Source organism: Salmo salar, chromosome 13 (genome assembly GCF_965601325.2).
Source record: "Salmo salar chromosome 13, fSalSal1, whole genome shotgun sequence".
Classification (NCBI taxonomy): domain Eukaryota; kingdom Metazoa; phylum Chordata; class Actinopteri; order Salmoniformes; family Salmonidae; genus Salmo; species Salmo salar.
Genome location: NC_138303.1, coordinates 60,067,055 through 60,088,983, shown reverse-complemented (window position 1 = coordinate 60,088,983; position 21,929 = coordinate 60,067,055). Strand labels below are relative to the sequence as shown.

Here is a 21,929-nt window from a genome sequence, read left to right as displayed (position 1 = left end):
ACTGTCCGATCGTTGGAAGCTGCTTTTGGTGCACTTACTATAACTCAAATCTGTGCCCTCGAGTGTCCAGGCAATTTATTTACCCACTTAGGGTCTCTTTCTCACAAAGGCCAATCCTACTAAGGAATGTTATTGTGCTGACTTGTGAGAGGAATATCCCACACTTCTACAGGTCTAGTAACTGTAAACTGGCAATGGGATATCATTAACAATAACATCGTTTTTATCTTGTCGATATCTTACATGCTTCCATTTGTTTTTAGATGTACATGCTTCCGTTTGTTTTTAGATTGAAGAGTTATGTTTATTTAGCTATGTCTCATGCCAAACCAACACTTATCTTTGTAGGTCCCGTTACTGAGGTCAAAACAGACATCTTTGTAACCAGCTTTGGTCCAGTGTCAGATGTTGAGATGGTATGTGGCCGCATTACTACTTTATCCAGTCCACTTCTATAACACAAAACTCCAGAGTATTGGCATTTATGGATATTTTAATACACACTTGTGTTATTGCAGACAGATAATTGCTTGTTGCTCTCAGTCCTAGAATGTTCCTCCACAGTCTCAAGTCATGTTCCTACCAGCCATATTATTCTGGCATTTGGGCAGAATGTCATTAGTGCAGCTTAGGGATTTTAATCTGGTTGACAATCTCTGTCAGTGAGGGTCCCGAGCCTGCTGATCGTTTTATTTCCTTTACCCACTATACCATGTGATACATTAGTAGCCATCCAACAAGCAGTATAGATAAGACCCTTCAGAGCAGTAAAGCCATCCATTTTATCTAAAAGCATTCCCGGATTGAAAAAGCCATATCCATGGTTACCGTTTGGATCTTCAGTCATTTGCTTTCATGAAGAGGAGTTGAGAAATATGGATATGCACAGTAATTAAACAGATCACAAACAACACAGAGGGGATACTTTAAAATATGACGTTTTTTCCCAAAACACTATATATCCATTTTCTGAAATGTTGGTAAATTAACTTTTATTGTTTAAAGAACTTATGAAAGACATTGGTTTTGTTTTTCCACTATCTAATCATGGCATGGGGTTGTTCAATGACAGACATCTATTTGTTTAAAATCTATCACTTGATGGTTTCATTTCAGAGACAAATAATTTTGCAAATATATATATATATATATATATCTGCCTCACTCTCAGATAAATAAGTAGTACTGCTAGGTTTTACACAGTCAAATGTAACAAACAACTACATTTTTAATAAAGAACTGTACAAATCATAGATTTATATATATAAAATGAATCAATGCTGTAATATGAGATCTGTATGTAAAACAATTACATTTGGCATTTTAGTCATTTAGCAGATGCTCTTATAAAAGTGACTAGTCCATTCATCTTTAGATAGCTAGGTGAATACATATCACAGTCAAATATGCAGTATATGAACATTCCATTCCAGCTAAACAATGGATATATATCGTTTTCAAAAAATGCAAATTTTAATGCACATCTAAAATCTATTAATTAAAAATCTGAAAACAGTAATATTTAAACACATGAAGGTATCCATAAGCAATAATTTCTGGAGAAAAAAATGCAAACGTGAAAAATATACTCCTCATTTGCATAAATGAAATAAATTGACTTATTACTGACAATTTGATAAAAAAATAAAATGAGGTCACTGATATGCTGTACGTACTGTACAGTACATGCCATCATTTGCGTACAAATTGATTGCTGATTTGATTTCTAAACCACCATGTTGTAGGAGTACACCATGGATGTATTTTTCCGTCAAACGTGGATTGACGAGAGGTTGAAATTCGAGGGCCCCATCGAGATTCTGCGGCTCAACAACCTCATGGTCAGCAAGATCTGGACGCCAGACACGTTCTTCCGGAATGGCAAGAGGTCCATCTCTCACAACATGACCACTCCCAACAAGCTGTTCCGCATCATGCAGAACGGAACTATCCTCTACACCATGAGGTACTAATGAGTCACACAGCCATCCAGGTCCAGGATAGACCTACGTAGTACTTACTCTGTGTTCTACTGGCCAGGATATTTAAAAAAAAGTTGTATCAAAAAAGTATATAAAAAAAAAATCATGGGTATGGTTGAGCTATTTGTGAAATACGCATACTTAACCAGGCGCATTTCTATGAGTATTGCTTTGTTTTCAAAATATGGTACTACCCACTGTATGCTGGTGTGATTTAGTTATATATGATCATAGGTGAGCATTACTACTGTACATACAGTGTGTCCAATACTCTGCCATTCCATTGCAGATTGACTATAAACGCGGAGTGTCCCATGCGACTGATGAACTTCCCCATGGACGGCCATGCCTGTCCTCTCAAGTTTGGTAGTTGTAAGTTGTCTTGATAAGCCTTAGTCAGACAGATGGTTCCACCAGAAGAGCTGGTTGATTACATACTGACTACAGAATCTTTATTTCTGCTGTCCAGATGCTTACCCCATGAGTGAAATTGTGTACACATGGAAAAAAGGACCACTGTTTTCCGTGGAAGTACCAGAGGAGTCCTCCAGCTTGCTACAGTACGATCTAATAGGGCAGACAGTGTCCAGTGAGAGGTTAAAATCCAACACAGGTAAGAATGTATTCATTCACTCTATGCTAAAGTAATGCTTACAGAAATAGGCCTAAAAAGATACCTATTCTAACTAACTGTATGCATCCTGTATGCATATGGCTTTGCAGGATTTCAATCTAAAGACATGAGTAAATTCTAAATGGAATTTTCATCTGAATCTTTGCTTGTTTGGTACACATTCAATGTGGGGTATTTGACATGTGCTACAGTACGCATGTACTGTATGCATGATGTCTCCCCCGTGATGCTCACTGTCTGATCTGTTATCTGTAACACAAATCAGTATTGTGCCATGTGAATTTCTGATTTAACAATGTTGCCTGTTAGAAACTCTGCGCCACAGACAGAAATTCCATTTGTTTTCTGACAGGTGAATATGTAATCATGACTGTTCACTTCCACCTGCAAAGGAAGATGGGCTTCTTCTTGATTCAGACATACATTCCCTGTATCATGACGGTGATCCTGGCTCAGGTCTCCTTTTGGATCAATAAGGAATCTGTTCCTGCTCGAACTGTATTTGGTAGGCCTCCTCCTGATCTCCACCATTACTCCCTCCATGTCTCCATTGGGTTGTATACCATGCTTACATGTTGCAAGGTTACCCCTGAAGGTCCCATTATAAGTTGGAGTTCCTTTGGAGTGATATAATAGAGCCACTTTAACATAGCAAAAGAACAAAGGTGGATTATACCAATTCTCCACTCATTACATGATCCATTCTGTATCCTTTTATGTAGATTAGGTGAGGATATAGTATTTTAATGTTCTTTCTTGGCAGAACTTGGTAATGGTTTGCATTCTATGGAGTGCTTCACTTAGTGGAGTGGTGCTAGAGATAAAAGGTAGCACAGTCACATGGTAGCTCTCAGACCTTCTACCTCATTATATTTATTTCCTCCAAAGTGGTGGAGCTGAATTAATAGTAAATAACTCCTACTTTGAAATTGGTCATACCGAGAGGGTTGGGGGGGGTGATGCTGTTTACTTGGACTCGTTCCGAGGACTTGCAGATTCCGCTTGTTCACATTACATCATGCTACACTTGTTTCAGCCTCTAGCCTCAGGAGCATCGAGCTCCTAAGTTTAATTTGCCATACTTTGGATTTTCTATTTTAATTTCCTCAGTTACATTTTCATGAGCAGGAGTAGCGGCTACTGGCCTTTGTAGATTATGGCTCTTTTTGGAAGCTCGTCAGCATTTTGAAAAGCCCACACAGAAGTGAAAGATACCAATCATTAGTACGCGTTCAAGTTGGGCCCCACGTGAAACGCACATATGCGGAAAGTCATTAACCTCCCACATCCCACTGCTTTCATTTCACACAGTTGCGGGGGAGCGCTGTGAAGATATTGGAGTGTTTTTAGTGTGAACATGGTGTGTCCTTTAGGAGGCTGTTGCATAAAACATATTGGATTTTCCCCAAACCCAAGAATGACAGGCTTTATCTTCACGGTTTACACTGTTTGTTTTTGCGTTCCGAAATGCTACGATTAAGAGACTGTAAATTGCTTCTGTAAATCCAATGTATTTGAATGCTTTGGTGACACAACAACATGACAACCATAATATGTGGCACAGCAAGAAGCCACACAAAAGAAAATGCTGGGTTGTTTGGATGACCCAACTGCTGGGTTGCAGGTATTGCGTCACTTAGTTGGGTTGTTTTCTATAAAAAGAGCAAAGTTGGGTTGTTGATGCTGGGTTATTGATGCGTGGAATTGAGATATGACCCAGTGGGTCAGATCAGAAGACTGGAGGCGTGGCTTAGCAGGGGTGTGACTTTCAGGAAGTTATTTTGGGCTGCCCGTGAGTGTAAATGTCATTCCGGTTCATCTGTTCTGTTTTATTGTCATCAAATGTTAAGGTTGAACACTGACACTTTTGTAGCTTTAATGAGGCTTACACAAGTGTTCTTTAGGAGCCTATGGATTACATTAAAAAAGACTCAGCTGCTGGGTCAACCCAGCATGAAAGTGAATAAAAACCCAAATGATGCTTAAATTAACCCCTTTGTTTGGGTAATCCAAACAACCCAACATGTTAGGTTATCCACGCAACCCGAATGGCTGGGTCACAATAACCCAACGTGTGTTCTGTCCAATATTTACCCAGCGCTGGGTTACCAAATAACCAAAATTGGGTTGTTTTTAACCCAGAATTTTTTTAGAGTGCAGTAGCTAAATAGGTTGTGGTAATGTACTGACAGGTGCAGAAGGAGAAAGAGAGAGATAGAGAGCTACGCAGAAGCACTCCATCAGGGCTAAAGCACATTAGCCATTGTTGTTGTGACTCTCTAAGAGCTGAAAGTCCCCAGAGCTGAAGTCTCACAGACTTAATTGAGTGGGCCTAATTTGTACCTTGCTTTTAGCCTTTAAAAGCGCACGGATGCCTCAAGCTCCTCATTTCTTTCTCCTGTCTTTATCCTTCATTTTCTTCCTCCTCCTCTTCTTCCCTCTCTCTCTCTTTCTCTGTCCTCCTCTGCTTTTTTTACTGACACAATTTCTCCCATATCCCTCTTCCTCAGTGTGATCATTACCAAGTGCATGAGTTTGACAGGCAGTGTTGGCCATTGGTGGGGTTTTTATAGAGAGTTGGTACTGGAGCTAACTTAATCAAGAGTTCTATACTGGCTTTCAGCGCTAAAGCAGTGCTTAAATGCAGTGAAACATGATTACATCCACTTAAATGCTCTCTACCTGTCCCCCCTGTGCAAATGAACTGTGTAAATATGTAATTGTTAAGAGCATAGCAGGGCAGTGGCCAATGGACCTTTTTTTGTTGTTGTTGACAGTTTTAGCTTAATCTCTGCTAAATTATAGCTGTACCCTGTTAATGGACCGGTATAGAGCATGTCCCTTATGTGAATGAATAATGACTTGTAAGGCCCTCGATAGTGTGAGGCCAGCGATTCAAAACTCCCTTTGAATAAATGTGATGAGATTTATTACCCTGAACACATATTGTATCCATGGATCTGTTTGCATTTTGTGAATCTCCGCGGTGTTATTCATTGCTCAGATATCTGTTGCCGCGTTAAATGCAACGGATTGAGGCACAACTGCTTTGCCTGTTGTTGCTGTTGTTGTTGTTATTGTCACCAAGATCCAATTTGTGAATAGAAATAAATGCAGCCAACCAATTTCCATAGTAGCCCTGCCTCAGATGAGGTGCCTGACCATAATATTATTTAACACTCTCAATCAATGGCAATTTATTTGTACTCCCTTGAAACGTAACTTGCAGTGAACCACTTCAAATAAGCAACTCCATTCTGACAAAGGTTGTACAGATTGAAATTCGCAATCAATTTATCTTGATATACAGGTTAAGTAGTTGATTCAAACTTTGGTAGTCTATGAATATGTTCAGTCTCTTCCCAATGTTATGAGGAGACAAGAGTGTGAATTCCTGCAAGTCTAGATAGTCCTGTCGGTGAAGTCACTTGGCAGTCCAATGAACCTTATCCAATACCAGTAGAAAGTATTTCAGAAGACATTTATGCGTACTGTATAACACAGTAAATTGCTTCATATAATCTGTGGACAGGACAGCCTTTCTACGCTCTCTTCATTATCCAGGATTGGGACTGCTATTGCTCTTTTTCCCTGTAAACTTGTTCCATGTAAGCCTTCATCAATTCATCTGTGTCCCATCCTTCTCATCATCATTACTCTCCTGCTCCTCCAGGCCTGCTTGCAGCTCAGTCATCCATTGTCTCCCTGAGATGAAACTACACTTCCCTGGCATCTCATTCCAACCCGCATCCGATTGATCACCATGTGTCTAACTCTAACCCAAGGAAGTTGTGCTGCTCTGGAACTATCATCATCATCACTAAAAACAGGCCATCCCATGAACAGTAAACACTGTGGCTGGTATGACAAACTTCACCTACCCCGACTCTCCTCTGCTTTTAGAACGACGTAAGAAATACCCTGCTGTGATTTCAAATGGATTTATGTCCAAGACATAACAGGAATACTAAAAGTTGCCCCAAATGAAAAGTTTATATAGATAAATAGAAAGTCATCTATTGATCCTGAGAGTCAGCAACCAAAGACATGGCTTAGTTTCCTCAGCTTAAGCTTAGTGTTAGCATAGTTGCGTGCACTAATCGAGTCCTGTGATACCATGTTTCCAAAGAGCATGCCTAAATGACCTGACTTAAAGTTGATTTAGGCATGCTGTTACCGTAGGAACATACTGTATTACCACAGGCCCTACCACTCCTGTGTTTGCACGCAATGATGTTAGGCTAAGCTGTGGGTGAGTAAACTAAGCCATGTTTTTGGTTGCTGCCTCTCAGAATCAATAGATCATGCTGAGAGTACACAGTGTTACTTTGAAAACCCTAACGTTGGTGAATTTGTTACCCCCGTATGACTCGCTATTGGTAAAGTGAATACGTTTGACATTATGGGTGAACTATTGATTTTCTTAAAGTAAGAAAGATTGGGCTTTTTATATTTCGCTGGCCACTTGTTTACTCAAGTCTCCAGCCTGAATATTTTATAGTGCTACAGGTATCATTACTTATCAACAATACCAGAGCACATTGGTATCTGACAGATAGACATTATAATCAACTTGGTGTAAAAAACTATTGTGACCCTCCATCCAAAGGACAGTAAAGACAAAGTGTACTGTTTAGCATTGAATTTGGACACAAATGCACTTCTGAATGTAGGAGCAAGGTTAGTGGTTGAGTAGTGTGAACTTGTGTGAAAATGAGGCTAGAGATTAAACATCATGCCCACAAATTCACCCTCTGGCGAAGTAGGGCATCAATTACCATCTAAATTATGAATGGCTCTGAGGATTTTATGCACTGTAATGCAATACTAATCTTCATTTTGTAGGTTGCTATTGATGAAGTTGCAGTATCTTCAGTTATTATTAACGAGACAGCCTAATCTGATGAACTCAAGACCTATTTTTGCTCAAAATGTTCAGAGATGTTAGATCAGTGTCGTGAGAATTACGGCGGAAATAATTTCATTCTCTGAAAATATATGATAAGATTTGATCTATTGGGTTCATAGAAAGAACCATTTTCAGGCCAAATGACATGCTTGAATAGACTCAACCATTTCCCCTTAAGCTATTTCATTGCATGTAAGCTCATGTGTGTTCACATTAAACTGCTTTAACGCAAACCACTGGATGGTTGCTTGTCAGACCCCCCCAACCCTCTTCACTCCATTCCATGCCCTGACAATCCCCACTCAACAAGATGATGGGCCTGGTACCCTGGAAGCCCAGCCAGTCAACCCTGGGGCTCTGGGAGATAGACAACAAAATGTATCCTCGATCCAGTATCTCTGTCTAAAATCTCTCTATTTGCCCCGTGTATCCCAGGCATTACCACTGTGCTAACCATGACCACACTCAGCATCAGCGCCCGCCACTCTTTGCCCAAAGTTTCCTACGCCACGGCCATGGACTGGTTTATTGCCGTATGTTTCGCCTTCGTTTTCTCAGCCCTCATCGAGTTTGCAGCAGTCAACTACTTCTCCACGCTGCAGGCCAACCGGGAGCTCCGCAAGGTGGCCGCCATCAAGGCAGCCCAGGAGGCTGCAGAGGCCGGGAGGAGTGACGGGGAGTCCTCTTCGGTAATCCACCCCCCTCCTCCCTCCTTCCCACCTCGTTTTACACTCCTCCCTCCCTTTCCCTTTCCTCCCATCTCTATGTCCCTCTCAACCCCTGCTCCTAGTCTCTGATAACAAGAGCATTTGACGAGAAGAGACAGCCAGTGGCTTCATGAACGCGGTTGTTGCAGATTATGTAAGAGGGATAGATGAAGGAAATATCCATGCAGATCATTACAGGCTCACAAGAAACCTTCATGCTGGAGGGGAAAGGCAAGCCCAATGCTTTGTGCTTCTGTGGGAGAGATACTATTATTAGGTGACTGCACCAAATACATGAAGGCCTACATGTAGGTTTTCACATAACAAAATGACTAAATAGTCAAACGGAGAGGAGCTCTATCGGACCATCTGTCACTATTTTAAATTGCTATCTCTTTAAATTATTCTAAAAGGCAGCCAAATCTAAATGACCTGGATAAGATGTTGACTGTTTATGACTGGTTGACTGGTTTTTGACTGGATAAGATGTTGTTGACTGAGTCTACCAGCTCTTCCTTAGCTGAACACTAAGGAATGTTTATATTATACACTGATTTAGATTAAAGAGAGGACACTTGGGATGACTTCCAAACAAGCCAAATTGATATAAGCTGTGTATTATGTTGCACTATTAATCCTGCATTTTTCATCTCATGAAAACAAGACAATGTCACGCAGTATTTACATTTCATGAGGTATTCCGTCAAGCTAGTAACCGAAAGGTTGCAAGTTCAAATCCCCGAGCTGACAAGGTACAAATCTGTCGTTCTGCCCCTGAACAAGGCAGTTAACCCATTGTTCCTAGGCCGTCATTGAAAATAAGAATTTGTTCTTAACTGACTTGCCTAGTTAAATAAAGGTAAAATAAAATGTCAAAAAAGCTCAAGCGATATTATTTCAGTATGCAAAACAATGTTATATAGTATATCTACTGTATAAGAATTTGCTCTGATCATTGTGGGATTTGAGCCTGAGAGCCAGCAGAGAATTCAAGCCTGTTGTCATTTCAGAAATAGCTGCAATATTAAAGCAGTGCGAACTGCATGCTCCCTGCCTGATTTCTCACCTCCGTCGGACTCGCACAGCATCCAGCAGCTGACATTTGCAGCTCCAACCTGCTCTGTGATGGAAGCCAGTTAAACCCGTGCCAGCGTCCCCGCTCTACCCCACACCACCCCTCACAACCCTGCCTCAGTTCCTGCTCCCCACTCCCCACCGCCCAACTGTGCCTCAGTCCCTGCTCCATTCATTCTGCAGCACCACAGTAGCCAAATACTATTAAATACCAAATGTTGTATTGATGAATGAATCAATGACAATATCGTTTATGACTTTGTGCATATGGCATACGCCTCCGTGTTGTTATAGGAAATGGATTCAATTAAAACTGCGTTATGCCAAAATAAAACCCAATTGATTTCCTATTTTAATCTTAATTGCCGATGACTTACTGATGTGCTGGTCATAGATTTACTGTGCAGACCTGTTCTTTCACTCACCCCTTCCACCCACCTTTGTGTTTGTGCGCCATACAGGACGCCAGCAGTATGCTGAAGAAGAGGATGAACTCTACGCCTCACTTTGAGAGGCCAGTTGAGGTGTTCCCTAACCCTCCAGTGAATGCCCAGGCCTTCCTCCAGCAAGGCTCAGCCGTGCCGTCCAACAACTTACTGACAGGCACCAGCATCATAGACAAGTACTCACGCATCCTCTTCCCTCTGTCGTTCGGGGCCTTCAACCTAGTCTACTGGATCGTCTATCTTACCAAGGACACCATGGAGATGACAAGGTAGAGGTGATACATTTTCTAGTGGCTACTGTAAATGTTTGGAAGCTTGCTACAAATGATGGGGAAAAAGAAGCAATTTCATGTAGACGGTATGTTCAGGTAGGCCAATTTGATGTAAGAAGTACAGTAGAATCTATTATAGCAGGATGATCTGTAGCTAGTCATATTAGCTGTTCTGGAGCCCTCTCATTGTGAAATGCATGCAGAGTCCATGTGCTAATAGTTTCAGTTTTATATCATATTATTGGAACTGGGGAAGGACCACTGTTAAAATGTCCTATTATATTATATAAAAATAGAGAAGCCAGGAAGACAGGGCCACATGATGAAGAGGGGCAATTTTATGATAAAGGAATTACGCTGAGACTTTTCACTTTAGCATGTATCCTAAACAAAAACTATTGATTACAAAGTTTAGCAAACCATTCAAATCTATGCATAAGAACTACTTTTAACAATTTACACAGAACATTTCACAAAACACATTTACTGGAAGAACTGTGCAGATGCTATGTTTGGTAAGAGAATTATGGTAAAATCTCTCTCAGTTTATGTGACCACGTTTTCCAAAAACTTAAATATCTGCTTCGAATTAAGATTCAAAGATGTCAAATTTGCATTCTTTAAGATAAAATATTCGGGGACCACCCGAGTGGTGCAGTGGTCTCGGGCACTGCATCGCAGTGCTAGCTGTGCCACTAGAGATTCTGGGTTCGAGTCCAGGCTCTGTCGCAGCCGGCCGCGACTGGGAGACCCATGGGGCGGTGCACAATTGGCCCAGCGTCGTCCGGGTTAGGGGAGGGTTTGGCCAGCAGGGATATCCTGTCCCATCGCGCACTAGTGACTCCTGTGGTGGGCCGGGCGCAGTGCACGCTGACATGGTCACCAGGTGTACGGACCGTCCGACACGTTGGTGCGGCTGGCTTCCGGGTTAAGTGGGCATTGTGTCAAGAAGCAGTGCGTCTTGGTTGGGTTGTGCTTCGGAGGATGCACAGCTCTCAACCTTCGCCTCTCCCGAGTCCATACGGGAGTTGCAGCGATGAGACAAGACTGTAACTACCAAAATGATACAACAAAATTGGGGAGAAAAAGGGAGAAAAAAATTAATTTAAAATAATGGTTAAAAGCTTGGGCAAAAGACTCACTGGCACGAAAATAGGAATGGATGATCAGTTTCCGAAGGAAAATTCCAGGAGGGCACAAAATTCTGTACCCACTCTTCAAGGTGAATAAACTTAAAGGGAAACGTGTAGCTCTCGTCAGGGGTGCAACTTTGGTTTTAGAATAAAAAAATATATATATTACACCACCGTTCACAAGTTTGGGGTCACTTAGAAATGTCCTTGTTTTTGAAAGAAAAGCACATTTTTGGTCCATTAAAATAACATCAAATTGATCAGAAATACAGTGTAGACATTGTTAATGTTGTAAATTACTATTGTAGCTGGAAACGGCAGATTTTTTATGGAATATCTACATAGGCATACAGAGGCCCATTATCAGCAACCATCACTCCTGTGTTCCAATGGCACGTTGTGTTAGCTAATCCAAGTTGATCATTTTATATGGCTAATTGATCATTAGAAAACCCTTTTGCAATTATGTTAGCACAGCTGAAAACTGTTCTGATTAAAGTAGCATTAAAACTGGCCTTCTTTAGACTAGTTGAGTATCTGGAGCATCAGCATTTGTGGGTTCGATTACAGGCTCAAAATGGCCAGAAACAAATAACTTTCTTCTGAAACTCGTCAGTCTATTCTTGTTCTGAGAAACAAAGGCTATTCCATGCGAGAAATTGTCAAGAAACTGAAGATATCGTACAACGTTGTGTACTACTCCCTTCACAGAACAGCGCAAACTGTCTCTAACCAGAATAAAATGAGGAGTGGGAGGCCCCAGTGCACATCTGAGCAAGAGAACAAGTACATTAGAGTGTCTAGTTTGAGAAACAGATGCCTCACAAGTCCTCAACTGGCAGATTCATTAAATAGTACCCGCAAAACACCAGTGTCAACTTCAACAGTAAGAGGCGACACCGGGATGCTGGCCTTCTAGGCAGAGTTCCTCTATCCAGTGTCTGTGCTCTTTTGCCAATCTTAATCGTTTCTTTTTATTGGCCAGTCTGAGATATGACTTTTTCTTTGCAACTTTTACCAAGACACACCTGTTAATTGAAATGCATTCCAGGTGACTACCTCATGAAGCTGGTTGAGAGAATGCCAAGAGTGTGCAAAGCTGTCATCAAGGCAAAGGGTGGCTACTTTGAAGAATCTCAAATCTAAAATATATTTTGATTTGTTTAACAATTTTTGGTTACTACATGATTCCATTTGTGTTATTTCATAGTTTTGATGTCTTCACTATTATTCTACAATGTAGAACATAGTAAAATAAATAAAAACCCTTGAATAAGTATGTGTGTCCAAACTTTTGGTTGGTACTGTGTACCAAATAATTTTTGATTCACAGCCTCAAAGATGATATATATACACTTTTTCTAACCTTTCTGGATTACAACCAAATAACAATAAGTGTACTATATTACGTATTGAATCACTAAATTATACAACTTTTACATTACTGTGTAGTTTACCAATAAAATGGTCTGACGGTGAAGTGGACAAACCCGGTGTTCATATCATAAAAGAAAGAAATTATCTCACTGCAGTGCATTTTAAAAGAAAGTTGGCAAAAATAGTTGAGATCTTGCTACCGTGGAAAGGAAAATACCTGTCTATTTGTGGAATAATCACTCTGATTATTTTATTTACATTTTGTTTAACCTTTATTTAACTAGGCAAGTCTGTTAAGAACAAATTCTTATTTACAATGATGGCATACCAAAAGGCAAAAGGCCTCCTGTGGGGACGGGGGCTGGGATTAAACATTTAAATATAGGACAAAACACACATCACGACAAGAGGGACACCACAACACTACATAAAGAGAAACCTAAGACAACAACACAGCATGGTAGCAACACCACATGACAACAACATGGTAGCACACAACATGGCATCAGCACAACATGGTAGCAGCACAAAACATGGTGCAAACATTGTTGGGCACAGACAACAGCACAAAGGCAAGAAGGTAGAAACAACAATACATCAAGCGAAGCAGCCACAACTGTCAGTAAGATCTAGCCGCTTGAGAGCACCCTTACCTGCTGATCTATAAATTACGTCTCCATCATCTAGCATGGGTAGGATGGTCATCTGAATCAGGGTTAGTTTGGCAGCTGGGGTGAAAGAGGAGTGATTAAGATAGAGGAAACCATGTCTATATTTAACTGTAGCCTGCAGCTTTGATATGTGCTGAGAGTAGGACAGTGTACCATCTAGCCATACTCTCAAGTACTTGTATGAGGTGACTACCTCAAGCTCTAAGCCCTCAGAGGTACAGTAGTAATCACACCTGTGGGGAGAGGGGCATTCTTCTTACGAAAACACATTACAATTGTTTTGGAGGTGTTCAGAACAAGGTTAAGGGCAGAGAAAGCTTGTTGGATACTAAGAAAGCTTTGTTGTAGAGCATTTAACACATAATCCCGGGAGGGGCCAGTTGAGTATAAGACTGTATAGAAATGGATGAGAGAGCTTTCTACTGCCTGAGCTATGTTGTTGATGTAAATTGAGAAGAGCGTGGGGCCTAGGATCGAGCCTTGGGGTACTCCCTTGGTGACAGGCCGTGGCTGAGACAGCAGATGTTCTGACTTTATATACTGCACTCTTTGAGAGTCCGTTGTCGGTCGGTGCTCAGTGGGTGTGGATGCTGGATACAATAAATGGAAAGAGAGGAGGCTCATGGGTCGGTGTCAGTGGGAGCCGGGAGAGGTAACATTAACTGGAGGGAGAGAAGGGAGAGGCAGAGAGCGAGAGAGAGAGAGAGAGAGAGAGAGAGGAGGCTTGTCCAGATTGTTTTCACACTCTTGCTTTGACCACCAGAAGACAGAAAGAGATAGAAAACAGTTATGATCTGAGCATAACAGTATGCCAGTGGAAGGGAGGACAGTAGGAGGTGGTTTGTGACTACTATGATTTCCCATTGTATCCAATTAATTTGCAGTAATTCTGATTTGGTGAAAGAAGGACGAGTTTTAATCACAACAAACACCTCCTACTGTAAAAACAATATAACTAATTGGTAGGTCTACATTTAGTTGTTACTTTTGTGAATGTTCATTATCCTCCCTTTTGAGGAAGAGAAATTAGAAAATACAGTATCTTAAAGATATGTGGGTTTTTGGTAACTGAATTACCAGGCACAAGGCAGTGTTTCTTAAACTTAGGGATGGATTGAAATGTACAGCCATTTACCTGGATGGAAATGGGGGATGGTCATGCTTTTTCAAATCTAGTCCAGGGGAGGGTCATGTAATTTGTATTTGATGAAATGTCAGTATTTCTCAGTTTTAGAAATAGTTGCTTATAAGGCTATGTATCGATGTGTGCCCAATGACGCCCCTCATCTCTGATTCTCCGCTGGGTGTGCAATATCAATTGTGCCTATAGGCTATTTAGTGTGATCTCAATCAAATTGTCCATAGCCTATAGACTATAGGCTACGAAGAGCATGCTCGGAGAAGCACAGATCAAAGTTATATTTCTAAGATAGCTGCTGGGATAGTGTAAATAAAACTAGGCTGCATTACACACTGCAATGGATATTCCATCCCTGAGCCCTGGCGTGCTTTGCTCTGCTCTTGCTGATCCAAAAAATGGTTTAAGGCTGCTTAACCAATGTCTATGCTGTGTAGGGCTAAGTGTAAGTTCAGGAGGAAAGTCTTCCAAAAATCATTTTTGATTAGGCCTAGTCCAAAAAATGCTTGCGCACAGATGAGCCTGTAACCTATGCTCTGTTCAGTTTGAGAAGGTGAGTGCGAAGATGAGAAGGTCAACTTTGATAGATTGCCATTACTATAATTGATTTTTATTAAAAACAATATGTTTCTTGCCCATTATGTATTTATCAGAGCTATTGACCTCACAACTTACATTGTGGTGCTAAAACTTGAAGCAGCAGCCGTGGCACAATCAATCGGAATTGGACAGCTCATGGTGCTGAAAGTAGGCACATTCGAGTAGGTATAATTCATTTCAACAGTCTTCATTTTAATTTGACTTTACTAACAACAAGAGTGCTTTGTGTTGGAGTCTATTTCTTCCTATTTAAGAAGTAAGAGGTAGGCCTACCTGTTTGATAGATGAAATTAAGCTATAGGCAGTTGCTATATCCATATATTTGTTGGTGAATTCCTTCATCCTACCTTGTTGTAGCCTACCTCTGTGTCAGTGAAGGGTTGTTAAGTTAAAAAACTCAATTTAAGGGGGTATGAGAGGGTATACCATAGGCCTACTTTTTAATTAAATAAAATCCCCAAATGACATTGTTAGATTGTTAATATGGCTTGGGGGCAGTATTTCAATGTCTGGATGAGAGGCATGCCCAACGTAAACTGCCTGTTACTCAGGCCGAGAAGCTAGGATATGCATATAATGTCTGTGAGTATAACAGAACTGATATGGCAGGTGAAAACCTGAGGAAATACTTATTTCCCTCATTAAAATGCTAATAATTTTAGAACATTTCTGACATGCGTTTTTCTGGATGTTTTTATTGGTGTTCTGTCTCTCACTGTTCAAATAAACCTGCCATTAAAATTATAGACTGATCATTTCTTTGTCAGTGGGCAAATGTACAAAATCAGCAGGGGATCAAATACTTTTTTCCCCTCACTGTACATCTACATCATTGTGATTTGATACATTTCTTATACCTTTTAAGACTTTTTCTGGTAGATTTTTTCTAAGACGCCTTTTCCATCTGTTTGACTTGAATCAAAGCCATTACGTATGCCATTTTCTAAAATGGAAAATGGTTGAAAATTGCATCCATGCCTTAATTTCCCCAAAATATTTACTCTTAGTGTAATGGTCGTCGTAGGAAGTGGACCAAGGCGCAGCAGGTTGAGTGCTCATTATAACTTTATGAGAACACTTACTAAACAAAACAAGGGCAAACCGACCGGACGACAAACAGTAATGCAGGCTACACACAGCTATGCAAAAACAACCTCCCACAATTCCCATAACAAACACACCCCTATACATAGGACCTTCAATCAGAGGCAACGAGGAACAGCTGCCTCCAATTGAAGGCCCAATCCCAATTAACTAAACATAGAAATAGATAGACTAGACTGAACATAGAAATACACTAACATAGAACATAGACCAAAACCCCGGAATACCCTAAACAAACACCCCTCTACATAAACAATTATATCAACAACCCCAAACCACATAAAGCAAACACCCCCCTGCCACGTCCTAACCAAACTACAATAACAAATAACCCCTTTACTGGTCAGAACGTGACACTTAGCTTTCATTTGACATGCTCCAATGAACTTCACGTGTTGGTGTTCATGGGACCTTTTTATATGGAAATGACAAGAGCATAATGAAAGAGGGCACAATTTGACACGTGAACCGCTGCAGTGATAATGTCCTCTCGGCTTGACACGTCTTTCAAATCAATCAAATGTTATTGCTTCGTGAACAACAGGTGTGGATTAACAGTGAAATGCTTACCTACGGGCCCTTCCCAACAATGCAGAGAGAAAGAAAATATAGAAATAATAGAAAAGTAAAACACGTAATAATGAAAGTAGTAATAAAAACACAATGAGTAACGATAACTTGGCTATATACACGGGGTACCAGTACCGAGTCGATGTGCAGAGGTATGAGGTAATTGAGGTAGATATGTACATATAACTAGGAATAAAGTGACAGATAGTAAACAGTAGCGTATGTGATAAGTCAAAAAAGTTAGTGCAAAAAGGGTCAATTCAGATAGTAGTTATTTGGTTACCTATTTAACTAACTATTTAGCAGTATTGTGGCCTCCCTATAGGCTGTCTCATCGCCGTCGGTGATCAGGCCTACCACCGCTGTGTTGTTAGCAAACTTATTGATGGTGTTGGAGTCATGCACAGCCACGCAGTCGTGGGTGAACAGGGAGTACAGGAGGGGACTAAGCACACACCCCTGAGGGGCCCCCATGTTGAAGGTCAGTGTGGCGGATGTGTTGTTGCCTACCCTCACCAATTGGGGGCGTCCCGTCAGGACGTCCAGGATCCAGTTGCAGAAGGAGGTGTTCAGTCCCAGGGTCCTTAACTTAGTGATGAGCTTGGAGATTACTATGGTGTTGAACACTGATCTGTAGTCAGTGAACAGCATTCTCACATAGGTGTTCCTTTTGTCCAAGTGGGAAATGGCGTGTAGAGTGCAATAGAGATCGCCTCATCTGTGGATCTGTTGGGGTGGTATGCAAATTGGAGTGGGTCCAGGGTGTCTGGGATGATGGTGTTGATGTGAGCCACGACCAGCCTCTCAAAGCATTTCATGGCTACAGATGTGTGCCCAGGGTGGGATAGTCATTTAGACAGGTTACCTTGGTGTTCTTGGGCACAGTGACTATGGTGGTCTGCTTGAAACATGTAGGCATTACAGACTGAGTCTGGGAGAGGTTGAAAATGTCAAAGAAGATACTTGCCAGCTGGTCAGCGCATGCTCTGAGAGCGCATCCTGGTAATCTGTCTTGCCCCGCAGCCTTGTGTATGTCAACCTGTTTAAAGGTCTTACGTCGGCTACGGAGAGCGTGATCACACAGTTGTCCAGAACAGCTGATGCTCTCATGCATGCCTCAGTGTTGCTTGCCTCGAAGCGAGCATAGAAGTGAATTTGCTCATCTGGTAGGCTCGTGTCACTGGGCAGCTCGTGGCTGTGTTTCCCTTTGTAATTCGTTGATAGTTTGCAAGACCTGCCACATCTGATGAGCGTGAGAGCTAGTGTAGTAGGATTCGATCTCAGTACTGTAATGATGCTTTGCCTGTTTGTTGGTTCATCGGAGGGATCATCGGAGGGTAGCGGGATGTCTTATAAGCATCCGGATTAGTGTCCCGCTCTTTGAAAGTAGCAGCTCTAGCCTTTAGCTCTATGCGGATGTTGCCTGTAATCCATGGCTTCTGGTTGGGATTTGTACGTACGGTCACTGTGGGGATGACATCGTCGATACACTTATTAATGAACCCACCACATTCATCATAGCACACTATGAGCAAGCGCTTCAAATAACTATGTAGCGCTGTGTGTAACATAAGAAGAAAATAACACACCATGAATGGCATCACGTTTAACCAAGAGGAAGTTGGTCATTCTCACCCTCAATGGCCGATGGGAGATCATAAGTTATGGAAGTGTGACACAAACCTGGTGTAGGTTCTGGCGTAATTAATATCTGCGGTTCTCTCTGCACCATCAAAGTTGAAATATGACTGCAAGAGTGTGCATCGGGGTATATTGACATACAGCCATACAGCTGTCTTACATCCCCTCAAGGCTTCATTGGCTAGACCTTACCTGATTCATGGTCATGAGTAGTATAATTTTGCACTATACGCAGTCAATATGCTGCAGTAGTATTTTTCTTTACTTGTTGTATACACTCAAACAGATACATGCATACACAGATGGTACTCATGCATGGACAATACGTACAGACACTCTCACTTCTTATATGACACCTGAAGCTTTCAGCCACAACACTGTGAATTTCTGTATGGAGTGATATTAGAATCACATATAACCCAACCACCGCATGGCTTCTGAGAACGGTGTCAAACACATTCCCGTGTCAGAGATTGCTTTTCTACTAGAGTAGGAAGCTTTAAGACATTTTACCCTCTTCTCCCCTTTCACCTAACAGCATACAATTGATCCTTGAATGCTAAACTCGACACGCTGCCATGGTAAAGTGCTGCTTTAAAGACAACAGTTGCCTCATGTCAAGGGAAGTGGATCGAAATGAATATGCGCTTTTGCGTTCATGAATAATACTGTACATTCACATTGAAGAATGTCCAATGTCTGTGTTCTTTCCCTTTACAACTTTGCCTAGAAGGCCAGCATCCCGGAGTCGCCTCTTCACTGTTGATGTTGAGACTGGTGTTTTGCGGGTACTATTTAATGAAGCTGTCAGTTGAGGACTTGTGAGGCATCTGTTTCTCAAACTAGACACTATAATGTACTTGTCCTCTTGCTCAGTTGTGCACCGGGGCCTCCCACTCATCTTTCTATTCTAGTTAGAGACAGTTTGTGCTGTTCTGTGAAGGGAGTAGAACACAGCGTTGTACAAGATCTTCAGTTTCTTGACAATTTCTCACATGGAATAGCCTTCATTTCTCAGAACAAGAATAGACTGACGAGTTTCAGAAGAAAGTTATTTGTTTCTGGCCATTTTGAGCCTGTAATCTAACCCACAAATGTTGATGCTCCAGATACTCAACTAGTCTAAAGAAGGCCAGTTTTATTGCTTCTTTAATCAGGAAAATGGTTTTCAGCTGTGCTAACATAATTGCAAAAGGGTTTTCTAATGATCAATTAGCCTTTTAAAATGATACACTTGGAATAGCTAACACAACGTGCCATTGGAACATAGAAGTTATGGTTGCTGATAATGGGCCTTTGTACGCTTATGTAGATACAATAGTCATTTACAACATTAACAATGTCTACATTGTATTTCTGATCAATTTTATGTTATTTTAATGGACATAAAATGTGCTTTTCTTTCAAAAAACAAGGACATTGCTAAGTGACCCCAAACTTTTGAAATGTAGTGTATGTATGTTTTTCTACAGGGAGAAATAAGAAGCAATAATGATAGTATGGAGGGTGGCAGATAGCCTAGTGGTAAGAGCGTTGGGCCAGTAGTCAAAAGGTTGCTAGTTTGAATCCCAGAGGTGAAAAATCTGTCAATCTGCCCTTGAGCAAGGCACATAACCCTAATTGCTCCAGGGTTCCTTTGAATAATGACTGATCCCTGGCTGGGACCCCACTCTCAGGGGGAGTGGGATATGCAAAAAACACATTTCCATTTCACATCACAAACTTGTACATGTGTAAAACAGGACAAATATAAGCGACACTTGTTTTTTTGTTGTTTTTTTACATGAATACATAATTAGGTTATCAAATGCTGTAATATTAATACTTTGCAATATGAATATACAGTTATTAAACATATCAATAGCAATATGCAATATACAAAATGCATACATGATTAAGCTATGCAAATATAGCAATATGATAACAATATTAATGGTCAAAAGTAGAACACAATAACATGTGGTGTGGTAGGCCAATGCTAGAGCAGGCTAAATTGGCAGTAGCATATAACATGTGGATCATACATAAAACAACAGATAAAGCTCATAAAGTTAGCAGGCAAACAAGCCAGTACTATTAACTAAAAAGCAAGCCTTAATTTAAAACAAGTGCATGAAAGGTGCTAACAATGCATGTGGCAATTAACAACTACATGTAGCATCATAAACTGTTTAAGGAATCAAAATGGCTGTTTGACTTGGACTATTAGCGTTAGCGGCCGAAATGGTACACACATTTTTTTAAATTATTGAGTGAATTCCTTTTCTGTTTCTTTCCTCAATGTCATAACGTTTTGTACCCACTTTTTCATTGACAAATAATTTATTGGATTGGTTTGGAGAGTTTCATCTGAGCGTTTGGTGTGCTCTTACCTGTCTGAGTTTGTGAAGGACCCAAATAATAGTTATGTTACGTTTCATACCGGAGCTCCAAAGCATGTGTTGAAATCGTTAAGCAGTTTACTTCAAAGCAGTGTGCCGATGCCTGTATAACTTTATCAGAAGTACGTGATCAATGACGTCCGAAGCTTAGTTTGGTCACCTGATTGGTTTGGTATTGGTTTCAGTAGAAGACAAAAAGCCTACGCGCGCATGCAATATGGCACTTGGGACGTCATCTATAATAATTTGGTTTCCCTAAAGTATTTTGACCACCAGGTGCCACTGGTGTACACTGTGTTGATCGAAGCCTTGAGTAATGAACCTACTTTCGACACAATTGGCTGGAAAGCCTCAATGCTTAAGATAGATGTGTTTCCCCGTCACAACCGAATACAGGGGATATGCCCGCAAACTTGTTTTTTTTACTCAGCCATAGAGTTTGCTAGAGGGCACACCTGCCACGAATGCCCTCTCTCCACCTCCATGCCTCAGACTGGGGGAATTCTGAACAGTACAGCAGCACAATGTTCACATTTTGGCTTTAATCAAAACATTTGTCTTCTGATTATGGGGGCCTAAGTTTCTCATACGGTACCTGGCTGTGTGGTTGAGTGGGTCCTTCAATTCCTGCTTCAACCTATCCAACTTTCAAATCAAATCAGTTTATCTGTAACGTGCGCCCGAATATAACAAGTATGCTTACAGTGAAATGCTTACTTACAGGCTATAACCAATAGTGCAAAAAATAAAACAACAGTAAAAAGACAGTTGAAAATAACAGTAACGAGGCTATATACAGACACCGGTTAGTCAGGCTGATTGAGGTAGTATGTGCATGAAGATATGGTTAAAGTGACTATGCATATATGATGAACAGAGAGTAGCAGTAGCGTAAAAGAGGGGTTGGTGGGTGGTGGGTGGCGGGACACAATGCAGATAGCCCGGTTAGCCAATGTGCGGGAGCACTGGTTGGTCGGGCCAATTGAGGTAGTATGTAAATGAATGTATAGTTAAAGTGACTATGCATATATGATAAACAGAGAGTAGCAGCAGCGTAAAAGAGGGGTTGGGGGGGCACACAATGCAAATAGTCCAGGTAGCCATTTGATTGCCTGTTCAGGAGTCTTATGGCTTGGGGGTAAAAACTGTTGAGAAGCCTTTTTGTCCTAGACTTGGCACTCCGGTACTGCTTGCCATGCGGTGGAGAGAGAACAGTCTATGACTGGGGTGGCTGGGGTCTTTGACAATTTTTAGGGCCTTCCTCTGACACCGCCTGGTGTAGATGTCCTG

General features: G+C 41.2%; 1 protein-coding gene across 1 annotated transcript in view; it reads left to right on the top strand.

The window, feature by feature from the left end:
- The window catches only part of LOC106567506 (gamma-aminobutyric acid receptor subunit alpha-6), a 39,202-nt gene that overhangs the window by 634 nt on the left and 16,639 nt on the right, over positions 1 to 21,929 (top strand). Inside the window, exons 3-9 of the mRNA XM_014136817.3 lie at positions 349 to 416; positions 1,746 to 1,966; positions 2,272 to 2,354; positions 2,452 to 2,595; positions 2,969 to 3,121; positions 7,961 to 8,214; positions 9,768 to 10,021. Coding sequence (XP_013992292.1) covers positions 349 to 416; positions 1,746 to 1,966; positions 2,272 to 2,354; positions 2,452 to 2,595; positions 2,969 to 3,121; positions 7,961 to 8,214; positions 9,768 to 10,021 — 1,177 coding nt within the window. The remainder of the gene's footprint in view (positions 1 to 348; positions 417 to 1,745; positions 1,967 to 2,271; positions 2,355 to 2,451; positions 2,596 to 2,968; positions 3,122 to 7,960; positions 8,215 to 9,767; positions 10,022 to 21,929) is intronic.